Below are 26,937 nucleotides of genomic sequence, written 5' to 3' on the forward strand. Positions count from 1 at the left end.
AGGACTTTCGTATAAATGACACAATGCGATGAACTTGCTCAGTTGTACTATGTTTTGCTCTAAATCCAAATTGGTGTTGAGGAATAATATTGTTATCTTGAATAAAGGGCATTATTTTCAGCAAGAGCAACTTTTCAAATAGCTTTGAAAGTATGGACAATAGACTAATTGGCCGATATGCTTGGCTTAAGTCTTTCCCAGGTTTACCAATCATAGTGATTTGAGATAATTTCCGAGCTGTTGGGTAGTAGGCAGTACGAGAGATGGCGTTAAATATGTGGCTGATATGAAGAACGGCAATATTGGGAAGATCTTTTAGCATTTTTGGGGTGATTTTGTCGTAACCTGGTGCTTTTTTAGGTTTAAGTTGATTAATAACTGAGACTATGTTATTTTTTTTAAACTTTATTGGCTTTTTTGGTGGTTGCAATATGTCTAGTGGTAAGCAAGTAGTTGCAGAAGACTGATTGGGAGTGAAGACAGATTGCAGATGTTCAGCAAATACACACCCTTTTTCAGGTGGTAACAGCAAATGATGGAAAAATCGTTACGAGAGATCAGAAATGCTGCCTATAAAGCAGTGGGTGGCTCAAGTCAAGCCAGATTTTCATCCAAAGAAGATCGTGATATGTGTTTTGTGGGACTGGGAGGGCATGGTGCACTGGAAAATGCTCAAAAAGAATGTCACAATCAACAAGGAGCTCTACATTGCGCCGCTACACCGCGTGAATGAGGCTATTCGACTGAATAGACCTGAACGACATGGTCAAACCAAACTGCTTCACGAGAACGCCGGGCTCCATGTTGCACAAGTCGTCAAAACTGCAATCCAAGAGCTCGAATGGGAAGTCCGGTGCATCAGCATGCCATCTTCTCCGCTCCCTGATGTTATTTTCGATAACAAAGAGATCCTTAAAAACTGGGTCGACAACTTCTTTGACACGAGACCAGGCGATTTTTGGTGGAACGGCATCAACAAATAGGTCGAGAGGTGGGAAGAGTTTAACTTAGGGGTTAACTTATTGATATAATTATTGATTTTCGGTAAAAACGCGACGAACTTATTCCACACAACACAATTGCTATAGTTTGAGAAATCCAGCTGTATAATTTTTCACGTTACAAAGATGAAACGGCTACGATTATTGCTTTAATAATTGTAAAATATATTTCTGCTCATTTCACAAGTCTGTTTCTAAGATTTAGCTCCATTAAAAGCATTTCTAGTTAATTGCTTCTTCCTTTAGTTTTTCTACCAATTTCGTGGGCTCTGGAAAACAACTGTAAACTCCTGTTTCTGGTAGGGCCTTCTTTATCTGCCATTGGTCGGTTGACACATCATAAACCTCAACAGTATCATCCATCTTTGTGGATCCGGTACCACCAAAAACCCATAGTTGTCCACCTATTGATTCAGCACACATATGTCTACGCGCAATATTTAAGCGGGCGATCTGTAAAGAAAGCCGGTTTGAAAAAAAATCAGTTAAATTCCGATTAAGATCAACCTTTGTCCATTCGTCCCGCCGGGGGTCGTACCGTTCAACGTTGCCTAATCCGCCCATCACGTATATAAATTCCTGGTGTACAGCGACCTGTAAAGTATTTATATTTTTTAAAGCTTGTTTATTAATGTATATTAAAAAATATTTTGAAATATATAAATATATATGCGATTCGTTTTCATTTGTTGATTGCATACTAGGTTGTTCAATAAGTTTTGTTACTAGTCTAAATTTTTTTTGTTTAAAAGCAATTTAGTATCGACGTATTACAATATTTTCTACAAGGGAAAAAATCAGGTATCATGCAGTGATTGAATTTATATTTTTGAAAGGTTTATGTAGGTAGGTATAGTGGTTGTCAATTGACACACCTAGGCCTGCTGTAGACCCATTGTGATACCACCAGGGCTAGAGGGGACAGCCTCACTCTACATTGCCCTCATTGAACCAACCTGTGGCTTTAATGAATCTAAAAAGGCTTGTTACTTTTAAATTGGCTACTTCTGCCAAGTTATTCAAGGAACTGTTTCTAAAATATTGAACCTTTTTCTATCCAGAGCCTTGCACCCGCACAGAAAATGTCTTATAGTCTCTTCTACTTCAATGTCGTTACAGCTTCTGAAATAGTAGTTATAGGGTGCTCCCAATGTACTGGGATGTCGAAATTACGAACCTGCCTAACAACAACTGTTCTGTAAATTTCACAAATCTCTCGGCGACACCCAAACCAGTCACGACGCTTGTTATGGCCTCCGGTAAGATGTTGTGGAAAACGCCCTCTGTGTCTAGTAAGGCTACCAGGGAATACTCTTTATTCTCTATTGATTTCTCTCTTTCTGTACCTAGTGAATTTAGTGCTGCCTCTGTGGATCTGAAAGAGATTTAGTAGAATGCGACTTTCTCAGCAACATTTAGAGCACTTTCGTCTACTTTTCCTGTTGGTGGCCTCTACTTTTCCTGTTGGTGATCGACGTGGCATTCAATGCAAGCTTGATAACACCATGCTGAGATACCTGACCTTTGCCGATGACATCTGCTTACTGTCACTCACGCTTTCTGATCTTAAGACTATGACAACGTCCGTGCCACAGCAACTTCTTTCGACTGGATTTAAAATCAACGTATCTTAACAGTACCCCTTCTGAGTCATTGGACGTCGGTAGGTAACAGTTCTAGAGCGTGGAGAAGTTGTGCTACCTTGCCAGTATTGTCGACGCAAGTTGAGGCCCTGACATAGATATTGAACAAAGAGTACGCTCAGCGAAAGCGAAGTCTGCGTCGGGCATTCTCGCGCCTCTATGGCAGAACAACAACATAAGCGGCTGTACCGAACCGAAAATATTCAATGCATGTATTAAATCTGTGCTGCTGTATGGGTGCATTACTTGGACAATCACAAAACGCCTTCAAATTTTCACCAATCGCTGCCTTCTACGCATACTATGAATCTTCTGGCTCCGTAAATTAAGCTGGTCCGAGTTTCTTATGATTACCAATCGGGTCGAGATTGCCTGTGAAGTGCGGAGAAGGAAAAGACGATCACAACGTGGCTAAAAAAGCGTTGATGTGGTACCCTTTCCAACAAGCAGGACGTTCAGTTGGAAGACCTCGTACCACCTGGCGCAGATCAACCGAATCCGAAATGGCAACTCTTGGCTTATCATGAAGAGAACTGAGGGTTCTAGCACAAAACCGTACTCGCTGGCGATCTGGAATTGTTGACGCCCTATGCTTCACAGGGAGTTAAAAGAAAACATATATATTATCGAATCGCAAAACTCAGTGCACAACCTAGTACAAGTAAGCATTTACTGCTGGATTTTTTATTTTCGCAATCATAGAGCGGCACGCTGTCCAACGATTTGTAGCTGCATGGTAACGTTCAACGGTGTTTACTTGGGTACCATTGCTTCCTCCAATTACATATATGTAGTCATTCAGAACTGCAGTACCGGCAGCGGCACGTGGCGCAGCTAAGCTCGCTGCATAATGCCATTTAGAAGCTGAGACATCGAATCTGTGTAGTAAAAGGGTATATTAGTAGTATAATTGAACTGTACTTGTTTGTATGTATTGAACAAGGGTGATTCAATAAGTATTCGAGGTTGATGGCAGAGGGCGTTTTTGGGGGAAGTTGGTATTAGCAACGTGTGTTACCATCTATCAAACGACCATCTACAAGACTAATTGATGTGCTAGTTTGGATTTGACAGGGGAAAAATGCGAGGAGATAAAAGCAAAGTTCGTTGCTGTCTATGGGTACGCTCGCCATCTGTGCCCACAGTTAGATAGGACGTCCGGCAGACGTGGTTACCGAGGAAATCATTCAAAATGACCACGTCATGATTTTCGCTAATCGACGAACGAAAGTGCGCGAAGTAACAGACGCCATAGGTGTGTCGACCGGAGGAACGGCAATTAATATTTTACATGATAAGGTGGCGATGAAAAACTTGTCAGCCTGCTGGGTGCCGTTGTGTTGCTTACAAGCAACAACAAGCGGATGTGGCTGTTGACTTCGAAGCAGTGTTTGGAGCAATTGAAGCGATATCCGAATGGATGTTTGCGTCGAGTTGTCACCGTTGATGAAATCTGGATTCATCATTACAAACCAGAAACAACAATCAAAACAATGGATTTCTCCCGGTGAATCGGCTCCAAAGCGTGTGAAGACAGTCCTATCGACCGGAAAGATCATGGCGACGATTTTTTGGGAGGCGAACTGCGTCATCCTCATGTAGTTTTTATAAAAAGGAAGAACGATCAATGGACAATACTGCAGTGAGTTATTGGACCGCTTTCATAAAAAATTGTAGGAGACACGGCCGCATTTGGCGAAAAAGAAGGTGCTGTTTCACAACGATAACGCACCAGCACATTCATTCGAAGTTGTCGCCACCAAACTGCATGAATTGCTGCCGCAAGCTCCGTATTCACCCGATCTGGCTCCCTGCGACTTTTTCTTGTTCGTTAAAATGAAGAAATGGCTCGCGGGGAAAAAATTTAGTGCAAACGAGGAAATCGTCGCCGAAACACAGGGGAATTTGAAGAATTCGACAAATCCTATTTTAGCAGGGGTTAAACAATGGCCGGAGCATTGGGAGAAGTGTGTCGTTGAAAAATTTTGAAAAAAAAAATTTTTTTTGAAAAAATGGTGTCACCATTTCTAACATGGATACTTATTGAGTCCCCTCGTATGTATGATTGTATGGTGTATGTTGAAAGCATACCTTTCTACGGTCTGCAAGTATTTTGTGTATCTATCTTGTCCACCTATTGCGTATATATTCTTATCCTGCAGTGCGACACAAAAATCAACGCGATGCTCTTGCATGCGGGGCAAAGCGTTCCACGCTTTCGTTACCAAATCGTAGGTATCAACGGCCCTTTCGTATCCGAAAACACTTGTGCCACCAATAAAAAATATTTTGCTTTCCATGAAAGCTGTCCAAAAAAAGTATCTTTTCATATCAATGATAGTAACTTTTTCCCATTCTTCTTTAGCTAGGTTCAATTGGAGAATAGTTTTAGGTCCTGTCCAGTTCTGTAATTTTAAAATAATTTTATTTCTCTTTTTCTGAGTTCGAATTGATTTAAATGAATTACATACTAACCTCTTGCACCCTTTGCACAGCAAACCAAGTGTTCATATTAGCGCGCTTCTTTATCACTTCTGTTGCTAACTGTTCACAACCCGGGAGCGGTTTAATTACATTCAGTATAAATTCATCATTGAATTCGGTAAGCCTTAGAGTTCCAATCAATGCGGGTAAGTATTGTTGGCGCTCAAATGATTTATATTTATACCAGCCAATAATGGCCCAGGAGATATTAAATTGCGAAACGATACTCACGTCGACTTTTTTCATAACAATTTTCCACTGCTCCGGGCTAAGACCAAATATTTCGTTATTGTTGATAACCTGAAAATAAGAATTAAATTTAAAGCTTTTATACTCTATCAGAATCTAAAGGTACAATGTGCATCTAATCGTAAATATAAGATGAAGTCCAAAACAAACAAGACTGAGCTAAAAATATTACGATAGAAGTTTTGTTCTGATAACTTCGAGTTTATTTATTCAAAATAGTCCCCTCTGGCGTCGATACACTATTTTGCGCGACCTAAAAGCTTTTCTAAAGAGTGTTTCAGGTCATTGACCGGAATATCCTTCGGGATGTCGTTACAAGTCTTTTGGATGGCCTCTACGTACGCAAATCGTTTTCCTTTCATGGCCAAGTGCAATTTTCCGATAGGTAGAAGTCACAGGGAGCAATATCAGGCGAATACGGTGAGTGATTGATGGTTAAAATGCGGTTTCTAGTCAAAAAATTAGTAACAAGAGTGGATCGATGAGATAGTGCATTATCATGCAATAAGCGCCAACTTCCACCTTCGCGGTATGCAGGGTGAATTCGACGAATGCGACGAAATGCAACAAACGCTTCAAAACGAAGAGATAGAAAATTGCATTGACGATTTCGCCCGTTGGCACGAACTCCATGTGGACAATTCCCTTGGAATCGTAAAAACCATTGAGCATCCACTTGATTTTTGATGGTGGCTCGTCTGGGGCCATCTATTCAGCACTTTGACGCTTCTGGTTCATGTTGGAAACGCCACGTTTCGTCACCAGTTAAAATGTTGTAAAGGAAGTTCTCGTCTCTTCTCGCCTCTTTAATGTGGTCATTCGAATGTTGAATTCTGAGCAATTTTTGGTCCTCAGTTACCTTGTGCGGAATGAAATGTGCACAAACCTTTCGTATGCCCAAATGATCAGTTAAAATGCGATAAATCGATGTTCTGGAGATATTGAACTCTGATTCCATGAATTTGAACAATGATTTCGGTTAATTTTTCATAAATTTACGAACTATTTCGATGAAGTTCTCGGTGATTACTGATTTTGGGCGGCCCGTATGTTCATTGTCATTTATGTCCTCATAACCACCTCTGAAACGTGTAAACCACTCATGAACTCTGGCACGAGATAGACAATCATCGCCATCAATTTGTTTCATTAATTCAAATGTTTCGGTAAACGTTTTGCCGATTTTAAAACAAAATTTGATATTAGCTCTTTGTTCGAAACTCATTTTTGTACCGATGACTCAAAGATACTGACACTTTAAAAATAAAATTAGTTTTGCTTGTTCCTTCGATTAATTACTAGATTTAACATTACTTTAATGAAATCTATTTGGTTTTTAATTTGAGAGGATCTGAACTGGATATAGTGGTTACCGCAAAACGTCTTTTTTGAGAGGAGCTCCCGGAGATCAGCCTTAGCTCTTTTCCAAATAAATATTTTTACTAATACTAAATCTTAAAATACAGTTAAAAGATAACATAAAATGTGTACAAATTTTTACATTAAAAAATTTAAAAGCTTTCTGAGAAAAACCTCTGGAAAATTCACTTTTTTTCGGCCTTCTAACGGTATATAACCCCTTAAGCTTAAAACATTGAAAAGATATTCTTTAGATTAGAAATGAATTTTTAAAGCAAAAAAAAAAAAACATGGAAGATTTAAAAGTGTTGGAGGAGCTGGAGAAACTGCTCCCTCTGACTAAGACTTTCGATTACTTTTATACACTTCGTAAAAAAATGTCTCTCACCAATACCCCTCTCAATTAGTGAATTTCAAGCTACATTTAGTGCTCTGAGTAGAGTTGAGTTAGGCAGCAAGGCAGCAAAGGTCACGGATATGCTAAGTAGATTAACGGCAAACATCGGTGGCCTAATTATGGCGGCCACAAACTCAATTCTCCTGTACGGCAGTATGGGCAAAACTGCAAAGCCAGGCGCAAAGCACTGGAGGCTGTGCAACGAACAGCGGTACTCAGAGTTGACTCAGCCTACCGCACTGTCTCAGGCGCAGCAGTCTGTTTGTGATCAGCGGTCAGATACTCGACGACCTCATAGTCCGGGCACGAATGGATGAGTGGGAATTCAAGAAGAAACACGTCATCATTAGCTTCTCAGAACGGAGATGCCAAACCATGCTGCGGTGGCAAAGCCGATGGGACACTGAACTGAGTGGCAGATGGACGCCGAAACTTATTCCATCGAAAATACCTATACCACGTGAGCAAAGTAACCGATTCCAAGTGATAGATAACAAATGGCTCGCGGAAAGAAATGCACTGAGGGAGCAGATTGGCGACATCGCGCCGAGCAACGTAATCAGCAAAATGCTTGAACGCGAGCACAGCTGGAACGCGGTAAAAAAATACATCGAGAACGTACTACGAAAAAAAAGATTGACCTCGACACAGTGCAACGAAGCGAAGCCGCACAGATAACAAGACAGAAGAAGACGAGCCTATAGACGCAGACGTGGGCGAATAGAATTGGTCGCTGTAAGTGCGAAGGCATTTCGAACTCTACCTCACCCACCAAAGAAAAAAATATAGTTTCCTCTATATTAGAATACTCTTAAGCCTTTGAAAATTGTATAACAGCTCACCTTTTTGAAATGTTCAGCAACGTAATCCATTAGACGCGTTTCCAGTTTTTCACACTTTATATCAGCTTCTAGAGCGATCAACTTGCGCAACAAGAAATCGTCAATGTGAGCCATCAAATAGCTTACACAAACATCAATAACGCCATCCAAGCGCAATGTAACGGCACCTCTGATCATACGCTCGGCATTACCTGCTGTTATATCTGTTTGCCCGTTGTAGCAGAAAATCACTAATTGCTCAAAAGTGTCACTATCCATATCCGTTATAGTCATTATGGTGCAGTCTGGCTCGGCTTTGTCGAAGAGTTCCATTAGATAGGGGCTAGCCCCTGCTAGGATTAGGCGATGCGCAGAAAAACTAACGCAATAAGAGCAGATGGAATCAATGTAGAGATTTTATAATAAAAAAAAGCGAATAAAAATATTAATTCAGTTAAGCTGAAATTTAAAAAAATAACAACAACAAAAGATGACTTACGCATAATCGGTATTGGAAAATTCAAATAAAATATCTGTGAATTTCTGTTCATTATAAAATGTATACACCTGCTGCATAACCTCCCAATTATGCTGGAGATCACTACGGTCCTTAACTGAAAGATCCATTTTTGTACGAGTATATCATAAAAAAAATTGATTATTTTTCCGTAAATCGAAAGGATTGACTGTGCCGTTTGACAGCTGCAAACTCATTTTATATAATTTAGTATCGCTATAGTACCTAAGTGCATACATTTGTGTATATATGTTGAGTATGTGTGTGTGCGCTCAGTAGTGTGCAACCGCAGTAGGGGTCGCATGAGCGTATTTGTTCTTTGTCTGAAATGAAAATACTGCGCTGCGAGTTCTTATCAATTTTTATTTCGCTAATTTTCCCACATACAGTAGCTCACACAAATATATTGCATATGCAGATTATTAGGTAAATGTTTACAATTTTAGTAATTTTCTATAATTTATCTATAAATTACTGCGAAAATTATTAAACGCAGAAATAATTGTTAAATACTTTTCATATAAACTTAAAAATATGTGTAAAAGTTTGAATTTATTACTCACAAAAGTACTTTGCTTTTGACCAGTAGTGACGTAAAGGGTGAACAATTAAGAGATATCCAGTTTTAAATGAAAATGAAACAACGAAATTTGTTTTTTGTTTTTTTTTTTTGCGGATGGGGTCGTTTGAAATGCCTAATGCATCATCAAAGCTGTTGTCGCAGTAATGGTATGTCCGAGGAGTAAAAAACTGCTCCTCGTTTGGAACCATCACCCACCCTGGAACCGCTTTGGCATTACTTCTTAGCGGCATTGCATCTTCCTCATTACAAAGGTCTATGTGGCCTATGTGCCTGCGTCCAAGTGCCGCTTTGTTATACGGATAATTCTTTCCGCGAAAACACTGATGATCTCCAACGTTTCTTCGCTACTTAGCATCTTGGCGATTACATTTTCAGTTGTTATGTGACCGCCTACTACTACTTTTTACACTTTTTACTATTTTTGTGTAGCACCATTCTTAATCTGGACTTCCATTGTTAACACCCTGTAACGCACAACTGAATGGAAGCAACAAAAAAAAAGCAAAACAAGTTTTTTAGTGTGAAAGGTCAGCTTGACAACGAGCATAAACTTGAAATTGTTTGATCGATCACTACAGCCATCGGCCGAGAAAATAATGGATTTCCTTTTACCCAACCTATTTAATATTATATAATATTTCGCGTGATAAGCATAATTCTCGCCGATCCAGTAGCGTGAATTTAACAAGATGCCATTTTTACAACTCCGCTGGGTTCCGTTTATTTCTAAATTTAAATTAGCAAGTACAAAAAATATTAAAAGTATAAATAATTAATGAATACTCACCGCGATGCGTTCTTCCACCTTCTTGGCTGACCGGCGACTGCTTAACTTATGTTCTCGTCCTGTTTATATACAATTTTAGGTGAACGGTTTCGCCAATTGCATTTACCGTAATTTACTATAAGCAGCCAGAAAAGTGGAGAAACGCATCCGGTTTACAAAAAGGTGGTTATACATAAATTGGGGAAATAAGAAACAGCAAATTTACAATAACAAAAGACGAATATCATAAGGTGGAGAGATGATAAACGGCAAATTTACAAAAATAAAACATAACGACTAATAACTAAAACTGCGTAATTAAAATAAGCGGGATTCCGCAGCAAATAACTTCAAATAAATTAAATAAGCGGGACTCCGCAATAATAAAGTCTAGACATATACATATATTACAAATGTATTTTGTAGATTTTCTTCTTGTTTGCAAAATTCTCATAGGAAATGCGCAAAATACATTCACATAGATCAGAAATTTGAAAATTTATTCATAAAAGAGACTAGGCAAAATACTTCTGCGATCCACTGTAGTTATAAATCGCACAATTCATGTATGACCAAGCGTGGGAAATTTATAGTCGCGGCTGAAACATACAGGGTCTCCAATACAAAATGTAAAAGTCAAATTTAATAAAATATTGCAATATTTTGCTGGTGGCCAAGTGGCATATTTTAAATATTAAAAAGTTTTTTGGTTGGGCGTCTTAGACCGCATTAACACATGGGCTGAAAAGTCCTCGGGCCACAAATAAGGCAAGGTTTTAAGACATTGCTTTATGACTTATATCAAACTACCTCTTATCGTGGGAAGGCCCAGAACGGTGTCCATTAAATGGACCAATACCCACGTCTGGGTCCACCATATTTGTAGCCAGCTTCATGCTATAGGCTCGTCTTCTAATGTCTCTGTGCCGTCATAATAGTGGTATGTGTGGCATGCTCTCAGGTTCCTCTCAGTTGGGCGCATGGATGCTATACGCTATCGAGGTTTCTTAGTGCATTTCGTCGGTGCACCTGAGCTACTGGTCTAACATTCGATGACTTAGCTGCCCATATAGGAGCAGCATATAAGATGACTGAATCCATCACACTTGCCAGGAGGTGCCTTCTGGGGCCTTGCTGTCCGCCTATGTTTGGAAGAATTCTTGTAAGAGCCCCGTTTACTGCCGCTGCTTTGAAACCCCCAGCTGCTAAATGTTCTCAATTATTACGCCTAGATACTTTAGTCCGTCTTGCGACAGTATTCCATGACCACCTATCCGCAATTTCATGAAATAATTTTTTCTTCGCGCAGTTACGAGGACCGCTTCTGAAGTTGGCCGTATAAACTTCAGCCCCGCTGCAGAGAGCCATAGTTGGATCCTAGCTGTTGCATCATTACACTTCTCCTGCAGGTGGTCTAGCTTGTCTTGTCCGTGATCCACGAGAGCGATGTCATCGGCATAGCCTACCAGTGTTGTTTTATCCGGCAATTTTAAGCTAAGTACTCCGTCGTACTTATCATTCCACAGTGAGGGTCCAAGGACTGATCCCTGCAAGTCACATCCGGGCAGCTTGCGATTCGTTTCTGGACCGTCTCAAGGCCATAGTCAAGGCAAAAGGTAGTCATATCGAGCAAAATTAAATTGATTCTTAATTTTGTATTATTTTCACACATTTTTTACTTTGAATTGAATAAAAGTAATTTTCCAAACTACTAAATGTGTGGCCTTTTTAATTGGTTACACTTCGAGTGCCGGACTTTGTAGTATCTGAAACCACTAGTCCAGTCAAAAGAGACGAAAAAAATATATTAGCCAACTTCATAATTTTAGGAGGATGCGAGTTTATGGTTTTATTATGTAAAGCCCATCACTGTGAACTTAAATTTGAGTTTTCGGGGTCGGGGGCTGTGTCCCGCGGCCGCCATCTTGGAAATAAGGGTGCAACTAGTTTTTGCGATTATCTATCATGTCTATGTTATCTCAATCGATTTTCAGGTGTAGGAAAATTTCGAAACATGAAAATTTCAAAATGCGATATCTCTGCGAAAAAAAATGATATTTGAGCAAACAAAACGCCATTTGAAAAAAGAAGGCTTGTATTTAAAGATGCCATCCTTTAATTTTGGTAAAAGAAAACATTTGCAAGGGTACATAACCTCAAATATGGGCAAAAATGGAGTTTTTTGCACTTTTAGGTTAGGATATCTCGAAAACCAGAGCAGATAGAGCAATTCTGAGGCCAGATTTGGATTCAGCGCATCATAAACCTTCGGAAATATATAGTCTGGTTTCTGGGTCTGAATGTTGGTTAAATTTTGTCGGCCTGTGTAATCATGTACGCGCTTCGCTAATGTGTTGGTTGCTCCGCTTAGCAGCTCAAAATCATACGACTAAATAAAGATAGCGGAAAAAACTTATAGACAAAAATATTCACGAAAGAATGCTCTATAAAAAAGCTCTAAAGTATATTTTCCATAAAATCTATAAAAAAGAAGTTATTACGCTTTAAAACAATTGATCCCTTAATTTTTCGCGTAATTTTGTTTATAACTTTTTTATTATTAATTTTACAAAAAAAAGTTTTGAATGAAAGTTGTAGATAATATTATTATCTACAAAAAAGTATTTTACAAAATTTTCGTAACTTTCGAAATTCACGAGATAATCGCAAAAACTAGTTGCACCCTTATTTCCAAGATGGCGGCCGCGGGACACAACCCCCGACCCCGAAAACTCAAATTTAAGTTCACAGTGATGGGCTTTACATAATAAAACCATAAACTCGCATCCTCCTAAAATTATGAAGTTAAATCCTCTTTTGACTGGACTACACTGTAAGTTGAAAATTTGAAAATTCTCAGGAGCTGTTAATTGTCAGTTTGAGTTGCGAAAGCAGAATAATATTTCTGGTAGTCTACATTCAGGCGCAAGTGTAAAAGTAAATTCCAAGGAAAGCGAACATTTTCATACTTTTATTACACAAATAAATATAAAATGTTGGTATTTCAATAATTACATTTACTACAAATACAAACACAATTAAATACCGTTATAGTTTCTTTACATGTACATACTTAAACTAAAATTGCACTTGAAAATTGGCATATATTTGCAATGTTTAATACGGAAGTTGTAGAATTTTCGTTGCATAACTTCAGGCGGGCACATAAAAATATAGGTATAACGACAACTAACAACAAAAGCGAATAAATAAAGAGTAAAACAGCATTCAAATGAAAATGAAAAATCAACCCAGCCTCGCTATTTCACCGTTGCACGCACCAGCGCTTGTAATTTGTACCTAATTTTTCGGTGGTGGACGCAGTGCCAAATTTGCCTCGATATCTTTTACGCTCGCGCTGCGCAGACTCTTCTTATTCAGATTGGGATAAGGTACGCCACCGCCGCGTTTACCGCGCTTACTGCTGGCTGCGTTTGGTCGGCTAACTGCATACTTGTGTCCTCCATGTTGTGGTTCGCGCTCCCGTTCACGCTCATGCTCCCGCTCCCGTTCACGTTCCGCTTTGTAAGTGTGCTGGTAGCCGTAGCCTTCAGGGTTGTTGTTGAATTTCGGACTGTAGCTGTCGTATTCCAAACCTTTTTGCGACGCTGCGAGTGCCGTATAGACGGGTTTGGCGTGCGCCTCACCCCAACTGGCGCTACTCTCTTCATACTTACTTGACAATGGCTCCTTCTTTAGTACGTACTGATAGGGATTCATAATCGGGTAGCCATCATCCGAGACTTGCACACTCGCGACAGGGTTCGCACTCTTCTCATCGGACGACTCTGCTGGCTGCGGTGCCGGTTCAGCGAAGTAGCCCGTGTAGCCTTTATAGTCGCCACTTAGTTCGCTACTCGTCTTCAGTTTGCGATATTCGGCAGCCGCTGCAGCAGCCACAGCTGCGGAAAGGGTGCGCGTCTTTTCCGGTTTGTACGGCAACGAGTTGATGTCGTGATAGATTTCCGAATTGAAGTAGAGCTTATTCGGTTTGTTGGTAACGCTGGCGCTTAACGAAGATGGGCGCTCGTCGGGTTCCTGTGTAGTCACCACATGCGATAAATCGAAATCTTCGATATTCTTAAGCGCGGCTGTGTGATCGAATTGTTCAAAAGTGCCTTTAAGCGGCAGTGTATACGGTTTCGAAATCGTTTTGACGGTGGCTGTTTGTAGGGGGGCGCGTGTTTTAATCTTATATACAAACTCCACATTCGGCGCCAGTGCCTCGCCTATTTCATGTGGCTGATGTGCGCCAGCTGGTGAACGATAGCCAGTCTCAGCTTCGGCCTGATAGCGTTGTGTCGATTTTAGTTGATGTTTGGCCGTATGGTGGCGTGCTGAGCTTCCATAACCGGATATGTTGGCTTGCGAGGGTGCACGGTGTGAGGCCACAGCTGCTGCTGCAGCGTTGCCACCATCGCCACTAACATATACGGCATTGTGGGGTGGCGTAGAGCCGGGATATTTAGGACGTACCGTTGTGGAACCGATATGCTTCTCGTCGCCCGGTACGGTCACCATTTTGTAGTATGACTTCTGCTCTTGTGGGGAAGTAACAATCTTACCCTCCGCCTCAAGCTCTTTCATGTATTTCATCACAGACTTTTCGATCTGTTTCATTATCTCTGCTTTTGGTATCTCTGTTGAGGCAGAAACACGCAGCTGCTCCGCCTCTGACTCCACTTGCGGTACACCTTGCGCACCAGCCTGATACGCTGGCTGAAAGATATACTTGGTGCGATAATGCCGATCGACGCCATCGCCGCTAACCGTGTCACCGCCATTGTTGGCTTCGTATGAGTTGACGTTCTCGTCATATACCTCGTACGAACGTGTGACTGGCTCTCTGCTGTAAGTAGGCGCCGACTGCTGGGGCACACCATTATGTGCATGCACAGCGGTGGACGCTTGACCTTGCTCCGTTTGCGTTTCGAATTGTTGGTGGCTTTCGGCTGGCTGTTGTGCTTGCTGGATTTGTGCCTGAAATTGTGCACGCAATTGTGCCTCCAGTATTGCCTTGTGATTTCCTTCTAATTCTTGCGTGACATGTTGCTGTTGCTGTTGCTGTTGTTGTTGCAGCTGTTGTTGCGCCACATTGTAGTATTCGTATTTGATATTGGGTGATGCTGGACTCCCGCGCTCATTCGCCGACTCATCACTCGGTTGTGACGATATTTTCGGTGGAGCCTGAACGGCGCTTTCCGTGGACAGAATGCGGATGGGTTCACGTAAACGCGTGCCGTAACGTTGCATTTTCATTGCATTCGCCACATATTCCTCAGCAGTCTCGGCATCTTCAAGTGAACCCGACTCATAAGGTCGTGCAGCATTTAAGTTGGTTGTATACTTGGCGGTGATCTGTGTGTGCACTGGTTCGCTTTCCGGTCGAATAAGGTTCATTTCCAGGTTGCCATAAGGGTAGTCTGTAACGGGGAAAATGTGTTAGTTGAAGATCTCGCTAGCTAAATGTTGCCAATTCTGATAAGACAAATAATTATTATACCACACAAGTAGAAGTATTTAGCCTACCTTCTCCATCACTGGCGTAGGCTCCTCCTCGTCTTTGGGGATTTTTCTCGGTATGGCTAGCGGCAAGTGCTAGTTGATCGGCTACGGCATCAGATTTCGCTGTCACATCTTCGGTGGCCGCTTTGGCGCTACCTAGAGTCGGTCTGCGACGGCTGTAGCGTCCATTGCTATTTGAGTCGGCTGAGTGAAGCGAAGCTAAGAACTTCACAAAAAGAGAATTTCGTAAGTCAGAGAGGCTTAATATTATATGTTCGCGAATGAATTTTGGAATATGTGGAATACGACTTTTGTACAGAGGTTAGATTTGAAAATTGACTGCGATTCACGTGGCTCATGTGGCTTGAATGGCTGTTTGGAATGATTAGTGCTAGGAAATCTATTGTTTCGTATACAAATCACAAACTAGGTTTAGGTATTTTATTTGGTTTTGTTTTTGGCAGTGAGGTTGGGTTCAAAATGTCTTCGATACATATAGTAATCGTCGATACTACGCGTGCGGTGATTCGACTAAAAGTATCTTTTCAATTTTTCGCTCCATCCCGGTATTGCTTACGCATTGTTTCGAGGTAGAGGTTCTAGACGGCGTGCTAAGAAGGCCACTTATTTACTCACCCTGCGTCCAGGGTTATCTGTTTTAAAAAACCTATGTTCAATGCTCTTCAGCATAACTTTCCATTTCACGCCTTTTTTTTCGGATAATTTCCTTCACGAAATTTGCGACGGAATTATATTTTTCTTCGTCCATCACCATTTTCTCGATTATTTCTTCAGGTTTTCACCTCTCGCATTTAAAGAAGGTGTGTTCCCCATCATCATACTCAGTATTTCCATACATACAGTTTGGTAGCTTCACCTTTCCCATTTGCCACAAATACTAAAGGCACCCATGTCCGCACAAAAATTGTGTGAGGTAATAATTAACCTCACCGTGCTTTCCTTATACCCTTTTGTTTAGATCGGGTATTAGTCTAGCTGTCCATCTATCGTACCATTCAGAGCTCCATCTTGCTTGCCAAAGTGTAAGCGTCCGGATTGTACTGGGATTCGTGAGATTTTTGCCTCCCATCTCCGTTTGCGCTCTTGTGCTACAATATCTATAGGGATGGTTCCGTTGATAACTGAACACGCCACTTATGCTATTATTCTGTATGAAGAAGGCACTGAGAGCGCAGGTACGTTGCACCGAACTCACATCAACCTTGTAAAGCCGCAGGTGGAAAGCCATAGCGACCTTTCCAGAGACTCCCAGTGCGCCTCGTTGCATACCGGTCATGTTTTTTACATAAACAGTCGCACCTAGCATAGTGAACAAGCACTGACTAACACAGTGCCCATTATGGGAACAGAAATATGCCTAACTTTCTCTCTTACAGTCTCGCTGAAGCGAGAGATATCTTGACTCTGCGGAGAAGGAGATGTCCTTGAGGCGTATAAATCAGCGTTCAGCGTTCCCATTGTTTTGGGTTGAAATAACAAACTGGATTAGAAAAGGAGCCTACTAGGAAACCCATATTTTCGTATCCAAATAAAAAGTGCTCTGCCTCATGCCTGTTGAAGTTGGATGCCATTTTTTCAGAGCGAAATAGTAAACTACTCTGAATAATGACAAACGGAGCTGGCTGCCACTAGGAAACCCATTAGCTCTGAGCCAACAAACTGAGATAGAGCATGAAAATCAGTGTTCAGCGCACAGAGAGTTTTTTGAAAGGAGGTTACTAGAAAATCCATTGTCTCAGATCCAAATATCAAACAGGGCTGAAGTATGCTCCTCGGAGCTGGTTGTCACTAAAAAATCTATTGCGGCGGATTCCAACAACAAGCTGAGCTGACGCTCAGAGCACAGAGAGTTATTTGCAAGGCGGTCACTATTAAAAGCAGGGGAAGCATTGTCATGAGTCATTTCTATAATAGCCAGGGAGCAAACTCATCAAAGGAGAAAAAAGTCACAGAACGTCTTCAATCCACAGAAAAATGGTATCATAGACGAGATCTATCAGTTAACGGGCGTTGTCAAACCCTTGATTATATGTCTAAAGAGTTGGATGTTGACAGATCAACCGTCGGTAAACGTTTGCACTCGATGGTTCAGATGGAATGGTCCAGAAAGCAGGTAACTGGGTGCCACATGAATTAATTGAAGGAGAGGAATATAGAGAGGCGTTTGGAGACGTATGAGATGCTTCTTGAACTTCAGAAAAGAAAAGATTTTCTGCATCGCATCGTCACTGGGAATGAAAAATGGATCTATTATGATAAGCGTCGAAAATGTGTGAGCCCGCCAGTTGAACCAGGTCCGTCGACAGCGAAAAAAAATATTCATGCTTCAAAGGTTATGTTGTGCATCTGGTGGGTTCCGATGGGTGCCATCTATTATGAACTCCCTAAACCAGCTGAAAGAAAAGCGGCCTGAATGGGACGGTAGACATGACAAACTGATTTTGCTGCATGACAACGCCAGACCACCCGTTGCTAAATCGGCCCAGCCATATTTAGAGCGACTGAATTGGGAAATCTTGCCCCATCCGCCGTATGCTCCAGACAGTGCACCTTCGGATTACCAACTGTTGCAATCAATGCAGTCAGCCCTTATTGGAGAGCGGTTCACTTCTTACGAGAGCCTCGCAAATTGGCTCAATGAATGGATCAAGTCAAAAGAAGTCGAATTTTTCGCCGGAGGAATCCGTATGCTGCCTGAAAGACGCAGTAAAGTTGTAGCTTCCAATGGCAGATACTTCACATAATATCATGTTGTATTTAATTGCTTAAATATCAATTGCTTAATAGTACCTTTGGCTAAGAAAGCACGGAAGCTTATTCCTACAGCCAATATTATATATATATATTTTTTCATACGAAAACTTCCAATACTTCCGTTTGAATAGGTTTCCGTTTTCCGGCCTACTGCAAATCCAATCCCAGCCAATTCAGGTTTTCAACTCAACCAATTATTTATATCGCCTCAAAACACAGACCAGAAAATGATCAAAGCTAAAAGAAGTACAAATTTAAAAGGTAAAACTGTGTGCTTCTGTGTGCAGCGCCAACTCATTGCATCACCAGTGCATCTCACTGTTGCATCATACACCGTATATGTGCGTGTATGTGTGTGACATACGTATGCATGTATGTACGTATGTTTGTAAGCGCACAATCGATACCGCCAAGTTCAAGTGATTTGCGCCATACTTTCATCAGCATCAACACACCTTAGACGTGCGTGCCACAATGTTATTGACTCTCTGTACAGCGCACACTTCCCAATCATATACCAAAATGGGCAATTAACGCTAATTATGTGCAACAGTTGCAGGCAGTAAGTAGCACGTAGCATAGCAGCAGCCAACATTAAACAAAAACAATTATACAAACGACAAAGCAAAATTAAACGAAATGAAAAGAAAAACCAAACAACAAAAAGCCACACACACACCCATACACATGCACACACATGAGATGTCATGGTAAAAAGAAAAAAAAAATTAATAAAAATTGGCAAGCTATTGCTACTCAGAGCACTTTCGCTTTCTTTTTGGCAGCGCACATGCAACAAAGTAGGCGCAAGCGAAGACGCAGGCGCAGCCGAAGACGCTGCGCGGTTCATTCACATCGGCCAGTGGCAAGCACCAGCGAATGCAACAGCCAGCATATCACTGAAGTAAATTGTAAATATATTTTTATTTCTTCTTATTATTGTTATTACTTTTCATCTTTGCTTCATGCGCGCTGCTACGTCGCTGCCAGACATTATCCTGCTGCGCCCGCTTGGCATCGAGTTTTACAGCAACCAGTTCGACTAGCATTCAATGGCGTCGTAACCTTGTTGGCATGCACATTGTGTGTATGTATGTCTGTATGCGGTATGCGACACTTTTTGCCAGTACTGTTAGCATGTTGCGGGAATTTATCTTTTCACCAGCTGCTCGCCATATTTCTTATTTTGCCGAAAAATTTTGTGCTTTTAAAAAAATTTATTCTTTCTGTATATTTCGAGTACTTAGTTCCTTTTTAAGGCATTTCTTATTCTATATATGTTTTTTGAACAGGAAAACAAAAAATCAAAACTCAACATCTGCACTATCCAATTCCACATTTCCACTTCACTGTCAATGCTGCCACAATTTCATATCCAACACTCTTGCGCGTACTTACAACCAACAGTGATAGCAAATAAAAATATTTTGTATTTTGCGCGCACATTTCTCGATTTCACGGTCTAACGGTACAAAATGAATTGGTGGTGGCGCTAGCCCGATCGCTGGCTTTTATAATAAAAATTCGGCAATCGTCGTGTGTGTGGCTGCGTTGGAGGTGCCAGGCGGGCTGGCGGCCGATTGGCAGACTAGTGGATCGTGCTGATTAAAGCATGCTTTGCTGGTCATTTGGCAGCTTTTAAAGCGTTGTTGTTGTGTTTAGTCGTTTAGCAGGACTGACGGCTGATCGCTTTGAATGTATGTACATATGTATGTATGTAAGAAATAATGTTCGGTTAGAAAGATAGACGTTTGGTGGTAATGAGAAATGAAAATGAAAACTAGAAAAAAAATATACAATAAAAATAAAAAATTTTAAAATTCAAGAAAGGAAAAAAAACTACAAAAAAAACTTGGCTGCAAAAGAGAAGGAAAAAAAATATATTTTTAGCCCGCGCAGTTCCATTATACTGCGCATGTAAAGGTGTTGGCAAAAAATCAGCAAACGTGTCCAACTTCTTCTTCTTCTTAGCGTCACAATCCTTGGTGAACCACTGCTTCCTTCACAGCTTTTTGCCATCGTTCTCGATTTACAACTACTTCTCTTAAACACTGCACGCGTATTTTTCTGACATCAGCTTCCACATCTTCTTCAGTGTCCAACAGCCTGCGACTTTATTCCAAAAAAAGTGGTTAGGTTAAATGGCAGCCCTAGCTTAGGGCACACTCTAGCGCTTAATGCAATGTTAAATGTGGTACCTTATACATCGCGAGCAAAACTGCCGCTGCACGTACCGCAAACAGGCTAAGAGGTTCGGCCTGCAGGCTTGATATCACTTACAGACACACAAGTATTTTTAGAAACTTTAGGTTCATCCCCCTGACGACGGATCAATGTACACGCTCGCTTACTTCAAGCGAACATTCTTCATCCACATGTCATCAAGGCAGGAGTGGGCGGTGCTTGGTGAACTTGTTCACGAATGGCTCGTAGTGAGAAGGAAGGATTGATGGAGAAGTATTCAGCGAGGAGCTCCCCATCGGACTCACGTTAAGGTTACCGAATCACTGCAGTGCGTTCCAAGGAAGGTAGCCGTAATCGAAGAAGCAGCTGGTTGGCTACTCTGGTAGCCAAGCGGGAATAAAGGTCCTGGGCTCAATGACGGGGCATTCGAAAGTGGTCAGGGAATGCTTGGCTTCATTTTCGATCGCATTCGAATTCTCTGACATAAGACTCAGCTGAGTACCTGGTCATAGCGTCATTGCGGTAAAATAAAAGGCGGATGAGCTGGCCAGTCAAGAAACTTGTGAGTTAGTTTACCCGCGAAAGCAGTGGATTGGGATCCCCTTGATCACATGTGCTCTACTCCTGGAACGATGGACTTCGCATCAGCGAGCCCTGGGCGAGTACACAAACTTGTAAAGTCACGAAATCTTTCTGGCCACTTGTGGATCGGAGATCGAGGGATCTTCTGAGGTTGACAAAATCTGAGCGCTCGAATTTCGTGGGTGTCCTCACAAGATACTATCCGCGAAGTATGCATGCTGTGTGCCTTGGATTTACCTCGAAACCTTGTTGAGTCAGCTGTATAAAGGATGTGGTGGAATCATCTCAGTAACATCTCCATGGCAGCTCTGCTCTCGCGCGGCTAAGATTTGGGTATTTTGGCTCTCATTTCTTTGTTGCACCTGCTGATATCGCAGGCATTGATATTAAAAACCTGATGAACTGTATCAGCAGCCCAAAAAAGTTAACACAATCGTAACTCAGTCATCGTTCGTAATCCACAAATACTCAACCCCCTCTTCCATTTGTTGATTGCTCTTCTGTCGTAATCCTTATTTTTTGAACAAAAAGATGCCTCTACCGCGTTAGACTCTTCGGACTGCCTTCTTGTAGCTAAGCGCTCTTTTTCCAGTATGGAACTCCCAAAAACTGATACTTACGTACCAAAATATCGCCAACCTGCTTGCACTCGACATTGCGGGAAACTGTGAGGCGGATGAGCTGACTAGACAAGGGACATGTGAGGTGATTTCCCCGCGGAGGAGAAAATTGGAATCCCCCTGACTACCTGCAGTCTGCTCCTGGAAAGATGGGCATCGCGCAAACTCAGCGAGCGCTGGGCAAATGCACAAACGTGCAAAGTCGCGAAATCCTTCTGGCCACGTGTGGACCGAAGGCGCTCGGGTGAGCAAAATATCAGCTCTCCAATCTAGTGGGTTCTCTCACAGGACACAATGCGCGAGGAATGCATGCTGTGAGACTTGGAATCACCTTGAGTCCTTTCTGTGCTGGATGTATGGAGGATGAGGTGGAATCATCTCAGCACCTTCTCCTTAGCTGCCCTGCCCTGGCGGGGCTAAGATTCAGGCATCTTGGCTCTTACTTCTTTGCCACGCCTGCTGATATAGCTGGCGCTGACATTAAAAATCTGATGAGTTTCATCAGCAGCATTAAGCGGTTGACGCAGACATAGTCATCGTTCATAATCCGCACGCTCCTAACATTCCCATCACCACCTCTCCCCGCCCTCTCCCTGCACCTCATAGGTCCTTCCCCTCTCCTCACTTCCTTGACAATGGTATCACAAAGGACGAATCCTTCTTCGTCCAAGTGTGCTCACTCCCTGGGCAACCATACTAACCTAACCTAACCTAACCTAACCTAACCTAACCTTGCACCCGCTGCCTCCTATCTCGTCGCACTTGACGACTTTAGGTCACACTTGGTCTGTTATCTAACAGGTACACTACATGTCCCATCTGTTATTCGCCTTTCGATGAACCTCGATATAAGCCAGTGCTTACCAGCATCGGCTTGCCCTTTAAACGGAGCTCATTAGAAATAAATCCGTACCTTTTTTCCGCTATTTTGTACACGGTGCAATTTCCGGGAATACACCTGCGATCAACTAGAGCTATGGGAGCTTGCAGTTTATTGTGCGGTCTGTTTGTCCTACACTCGATAAGTAGTTATACGTGGTAATGGTAATAGATAAAGGTTTGGCCCCACAGCTCGACTTCTTTTATTGCTGTTAATTTAGTCGGAATCACGCATCAATGCCTGAGATTTAATGAGAGAGCGTTGGAGTGAAGTCTACCACTTACGCTGCGCTTAGCCTAGAATCAATAACAAAAATAAAAAGTGACCCTAGTATCTCTTTGGAGTTTTTGTTGAGAATTTGTTGTTAAGATTGAGGAGAGAGCACTACCCAAATTCAAGGTTCCTCGAAAGTTGAGTTGTGTTCAGTCTGCTTGCGTTATATTTAGTCTGAAGTTCGCCGTAGAGATGCACCGGTAGAAGCTTTGATAAAAACTCTAGAGAATTTGTGGCAATGAAAGGCAAAGCTACTATGACGAATATAGAAGCTGACGACTCTAGAGTAAGGAGACGAAATTGATTGCTTTAAAAGTGCCCCAGCCCAAATATTTGGTTATGGAAGTCCATCTTATTTTTGAAAAAAAATGGTTAAAGGTAAGAGTAGCTCACAGCACCAAACTCGTTCCATTCGTTTTGCGTAGTTCGGTCTCCACAGATTTATCTTTAAGTCTTGCGTGCTGCCACATTGAGCGGATGCTCCCTTTTATATGTCACCTTCCGGATACATCCATTAGCTTCTCTAGAGTCTTGAGAAGAAGCGCGTAAGGGTTTTAAGACTTGAATTCTTTTAACTTCACATGGGCATAAAGACTACTGGTTCTTAGTAAACTCATCAGTGAAATCAGCAAGGCTTAGGCATGCCATTTCGCCCTTGGAACAGAAGAATAAAAGAATCAGGGCTAGTTTTGTCTGCGTATGCTGGGGATTGGGTGCTCTAGAGGATGTCTATCATTTGTCAACTGTGCTGTTAGGTTTCTGATTGGAATTCATAGTATATGACCGACCTTTCGGGAGAATATTTCATAGTCGATTTGGTGGTTTCTTTATGATTTGATTAAAGATTTATACACATCCTGGCAATCTTGATAAAAAAACTCCCGAAACAATTGCCAGGTAACGCACTAAGTCAACTGATTTGAATTCTGTTTTTTTTTTGCTGGGTTGCCACATCTGTGATTAGCATACCTACCAAAATTGTATCGCCACATACAACGAGTTTGCATTAAATTTTGCGTTAAAAATGGATTCAATGATGTGAAAACCTTTGAAATGTTGGGAAACTGTTTCGGCAATGATACTTTAAAGAAAATAGACGTTTGCGTGTGGCATGAAGGCTTCAGAAGAAATCGGGAGCCTATCGAAGAAGACGAACGTAGAGGCAGTCCGTTGACATCGAAAGCGGATGAAAACTTCAATAAAGTGAAAGAAAAATTGATAAATAGCCGCAAATCAATCAACAATCATCAGAGAGCTTGCAGAGCACTTGAACATTGCTTATGCATCCGTTCAGGATATTGTAGTTAATTTGAGTTTGCTACAAAGTTGGTCGGTCCCAAAGGAACTGAATTTCATGCAGAGAAGGGACCGCATTCATATATAGTAAAATACATGATTTCCAAGGCTTAATTCGACGCAACATCCATCAAATGCATCTTTACTGGGGACGAGATGTGGGTTAATGAGTACGACATGAGGCGAGTGAGTGGAGAGCTACGATTGAACCAAGACCAAAAAAAAACCACGTCGTTTTCCGTCGAACAAGAAAGTGATGCTTATGGTTTTTATGAATTACAACGACATTGAAGGCCACGAATTTTCGCCAAGGTTAGACAGTTAATATGGATTTTATTTGAGCGTTATGAAGAAGGCGTTGACGTGAAGTGATTCGCCCAAAAAAGGATGTATTTGTGGGAAAACAACTCGTAAATTTTGCAACATGATAACGCATCGTCTCACAGTTCCATCATTATTCGTGAATTTTCGAGCAAGAACAAAACGAATACCAGGCAAAAGCCAACGAGTTCTGCTGCTATGGCTCACTGCGATTTCTCTTCCGTTTGATCGATCCAAACCTACTATGGGGAACGAAAGGAAGTAGTGAACATTTGAAGACCGAAAATAGAGTTCCAGAAAGGTTTCGAGAGTTGGATCGAATGCTGGCATGAATGCCTTGCAGTTGATGGGGAGTACTTTGAAGACGATAATATCACTTTTGAGAAATGAATTTTTCTTTTAAATTTTCTAAGTTTACTTAGTGATTTTTTCGTTCAAGGTGGTAAGTACTCGTAACCTGTACTTTTGGTTTGGTTGAAGAGTCACTGCTATGTTTTTCTCAATTTCAAAGTCTTATGACTTCTTTTATTCAGCGAAAGCGTCTTCGGGTAGGAAACCGTTCAACGACCAACGTTAAGTTCAGGTTTCTACCGATGCATCCAGCGCACCGAGAAGAAGAGCCTAAGCTTTAAGGATTATAAGTGCTCTGAATAATAGAATGTTTGTTGCACCCTAAACAAAGTTGAAAGATAATCAAAATTGTAGCATTTTGAATAAATGGATTTGTAAATACAGGGTTTGCCATCACGTTTTTGACATATTTTTTTGAAATGATTTGAAATTTGAATAGGTCGAGCAAGGAGCACCATGAGATCAGGTGGCTCCTAAAACACTCAGGCTAAAAAGCCGATTGTACTTAGAGCTCTGGAAAGAGGGTAGATAGTCAAGGAGAAAAGGAGAAAAGTATCAGAGAAAGAGATAGGAAAGAATAGAGACAGGGACAATGGTAGTTAGACTCAGAGATTCATCTGAGTTTACTGAGAGATTGTCCGCCATCTCCACCACTTGTTCAGTTGCTTCGGAATGTTTCGACGTCGGTGTATCGTTCTCACCCATTCGGCTCTCCATTGACATAGCCAATGTGCCATTTTTCACCACTAGTAGTGCGCTTCCTCCGTAACCCTGAGTGTCGGTTCCGGTCTTAAGGGTATGTGGGGTTCGGGCCTGTACATCCGATGCCAGAGCCGCCGATTGCTCGCCGGAAGGATTTTCCAAAAGTGCGTTACCTCGTGCAGAGAGATCCTTGTTTAACCTCCACATTTTAGGAAAGACATGCATTTTATACCTCTTGCCAGGTCGTCGGCACGGTAATCTCCGCGTAGTATCATACTTGGATGGCCCCCAATTCCGTCGTTCCGTGGATGGGTGGATACCCAATTTCTATATGGAGCTACCCTCTTAGTTTGTGGGAAGTTAATTTCCATAACATGGGGTTAAATCACCTCTTAAGCCTCATCTCCGCGGCAAGGAGATCGACACGGTAAGGTCGGTCCTTTACTTTGTTTGTTTTTGTTGTATATTTTCTTAAATATGTTGCGCATCAGTCCCAAATTAGTGGAGAGTTTGAGAGCTCCTGTAGTCCACCTTTATTTGGAAATAAAAATTCCCTAAGCATTTCGCTCCCTTTTAAAAGACGCAGTAGGCAATTATACAATGTGTGTATGTTTGTGTTGAGTAACGTATGCAGTTGGCTGGGATATGTAGATAATTATCATGCATAATCGAGACGCATTTGTCAGCGCTGTTAAGTGGCTGAACGTCAATGTCATGGCAGTGGTCATCACGGCGGCAATGCCTGCTCAACATCAAATGTCAAAACATGTGGGGTTGCATTTTTCGTACGTATTCCCCGTTATAGCTGCACGCATGCGCGCGTTGTGCGGTTGATGCATTGAATGGCTCAGCTGTTTCAATTTGACACTTGGCAAAATTTTTGTAGTTTAAAAATTTTTTTTTGTTTGTTTTTCCCCTGATTTTGTTACATTTGTTGATTTATGAGGTGTTTTTTCTGACTTTACGTGACTTATAATGAACAGTGCGGTTAAGTATTTTGGCAAATACGAGTATTTTGTGAGAAATTCGAATCGAATTGCGTAGCCAGTGAACTTTAAAAGAAAAAAATGCTTGAGGAAAGCATTACACTGATCCATAAAAATTAACTCTTGATTTAACAAATGCGCTTTTTCCTTAGGATTTTTTCTTACATTATTTTGACTCCCAAAAATGGAAAACAGATGTAGAAAAAATTTGGCACGTATAATATATATATTTTTTTTTTTGTGTAACAAGAACTTTATGTTTTATAAGAAAAAAATCTGCGACTTTATTTGTTCCTAACAGTTCAGAAAACTTTTTTTACAGTTTTTATTCGTGGAACTGATCGTTAAGGCTAGCTTGAGTTGGAAATAAGGTTACCCACCATCAGAAATATATATAGAGCAGCTGGAACGGCTTCGTTTTATAATTCCATGTGTTCCCGAAAGTGTCAAACTTTGTTTACCTTATACTCTGTTGCTGTCTAGAGAATTCAAGCAACAACTAAAAACCCGTCATTGTTGGTTTTGCTCTGTTGTTGCTTCTTCGTTAATGTGTCTTGAGTTGGATCACGAATTTCACCTTCAATTGCTCTACATGGAGGCAAATCGTTGACATCATTTGCTGCGTCATTTGTCTGATTTGGC

The 26,937-nt window shown here is 41.4% G+C and overlaps 2 protein-coding genes across 4 annotated transcripts; both read right to left on the bottom strand.

Moving 5' to 3' along the window:
* Window positions 1-1,111: 1,111 nt before the first annotated feature.
* LOC129239219 (kelch-like protein 1) lies at window positions 1,112-9,868 on the bottom strand. Of its 3 annotated transcripts, none has more exons than XM_054874568.1 (9): window positions 9,842-9,868; window positions 9,672-9,780; window positions 8,454-8,794; window positions 7,976-8,333; window positions 5,120-5,428; window positions 4,736-5,049; window positions 3,318-3,522; window positions 1,509-1,595; window positions 1,112-1,454 (listed from the first exon to the last, which is right to left on the bottom strand). In XM_054874568.1, the coding sequence occupies exons 3-9, from the start codon at window positions 8,579-8,581 to the stop codon at window positions 1,224-1,226; spliced, it is 1,632 nt and encodes a 543-aa protein (XP_054730543.1). In that variant the 5' UTR covers window positions 8,582-8,794; window positions 9,672-9,780; window positions 9,842-9,868; the 3' UTR covers window positions 1,112-1,223. The 3 variants fall into 3 exon arrangements, with proteins under 3 accessions (XP_054730543.1, XP_054730542.1, XP_054730541.1); XM_054874567.1 differs by having other exon boundaries at window positions 9,035-9,780; XM_054874566.1 differs by having other exon boundaries at window positions 8,454-8,808; window positions 9,035-9,780.
* Window positions 9,869-13,120: 3,252 nt separating this feature from the next.
* LOC129238395 (uncharacterized) lies at window positions 13,121-25,516 on the bottom strand. The gene is given in 5 exon segments (XM_054873419.1): window positions 13,121-15,243; window positions 15,350-15,551; window positions 19,499-19,551; window positions 19,554-19,608; window positions 25,235-25,516. Coding segments are annotated over 5 exon segments (2,715 nt in total).
* Window positions 25,517-26,937: the final 1,421 nt, after the last annotated feature.

This window comes from Anastrepha obliqua, chromosome 2, assembly GCF_027943255.1.
Source record: "Anastrepha obliqua isolate idAnaObli1 chromosome 2, idAnaObli1_1.0, whole genome shotgun sequence".
Classification (NCBI taxonomy): Eukaryota; Metazoa; Arthropoda; class Insecta; order Diptera; family Tephritidae; genus Anastrepha; species Anastrepha obliqua.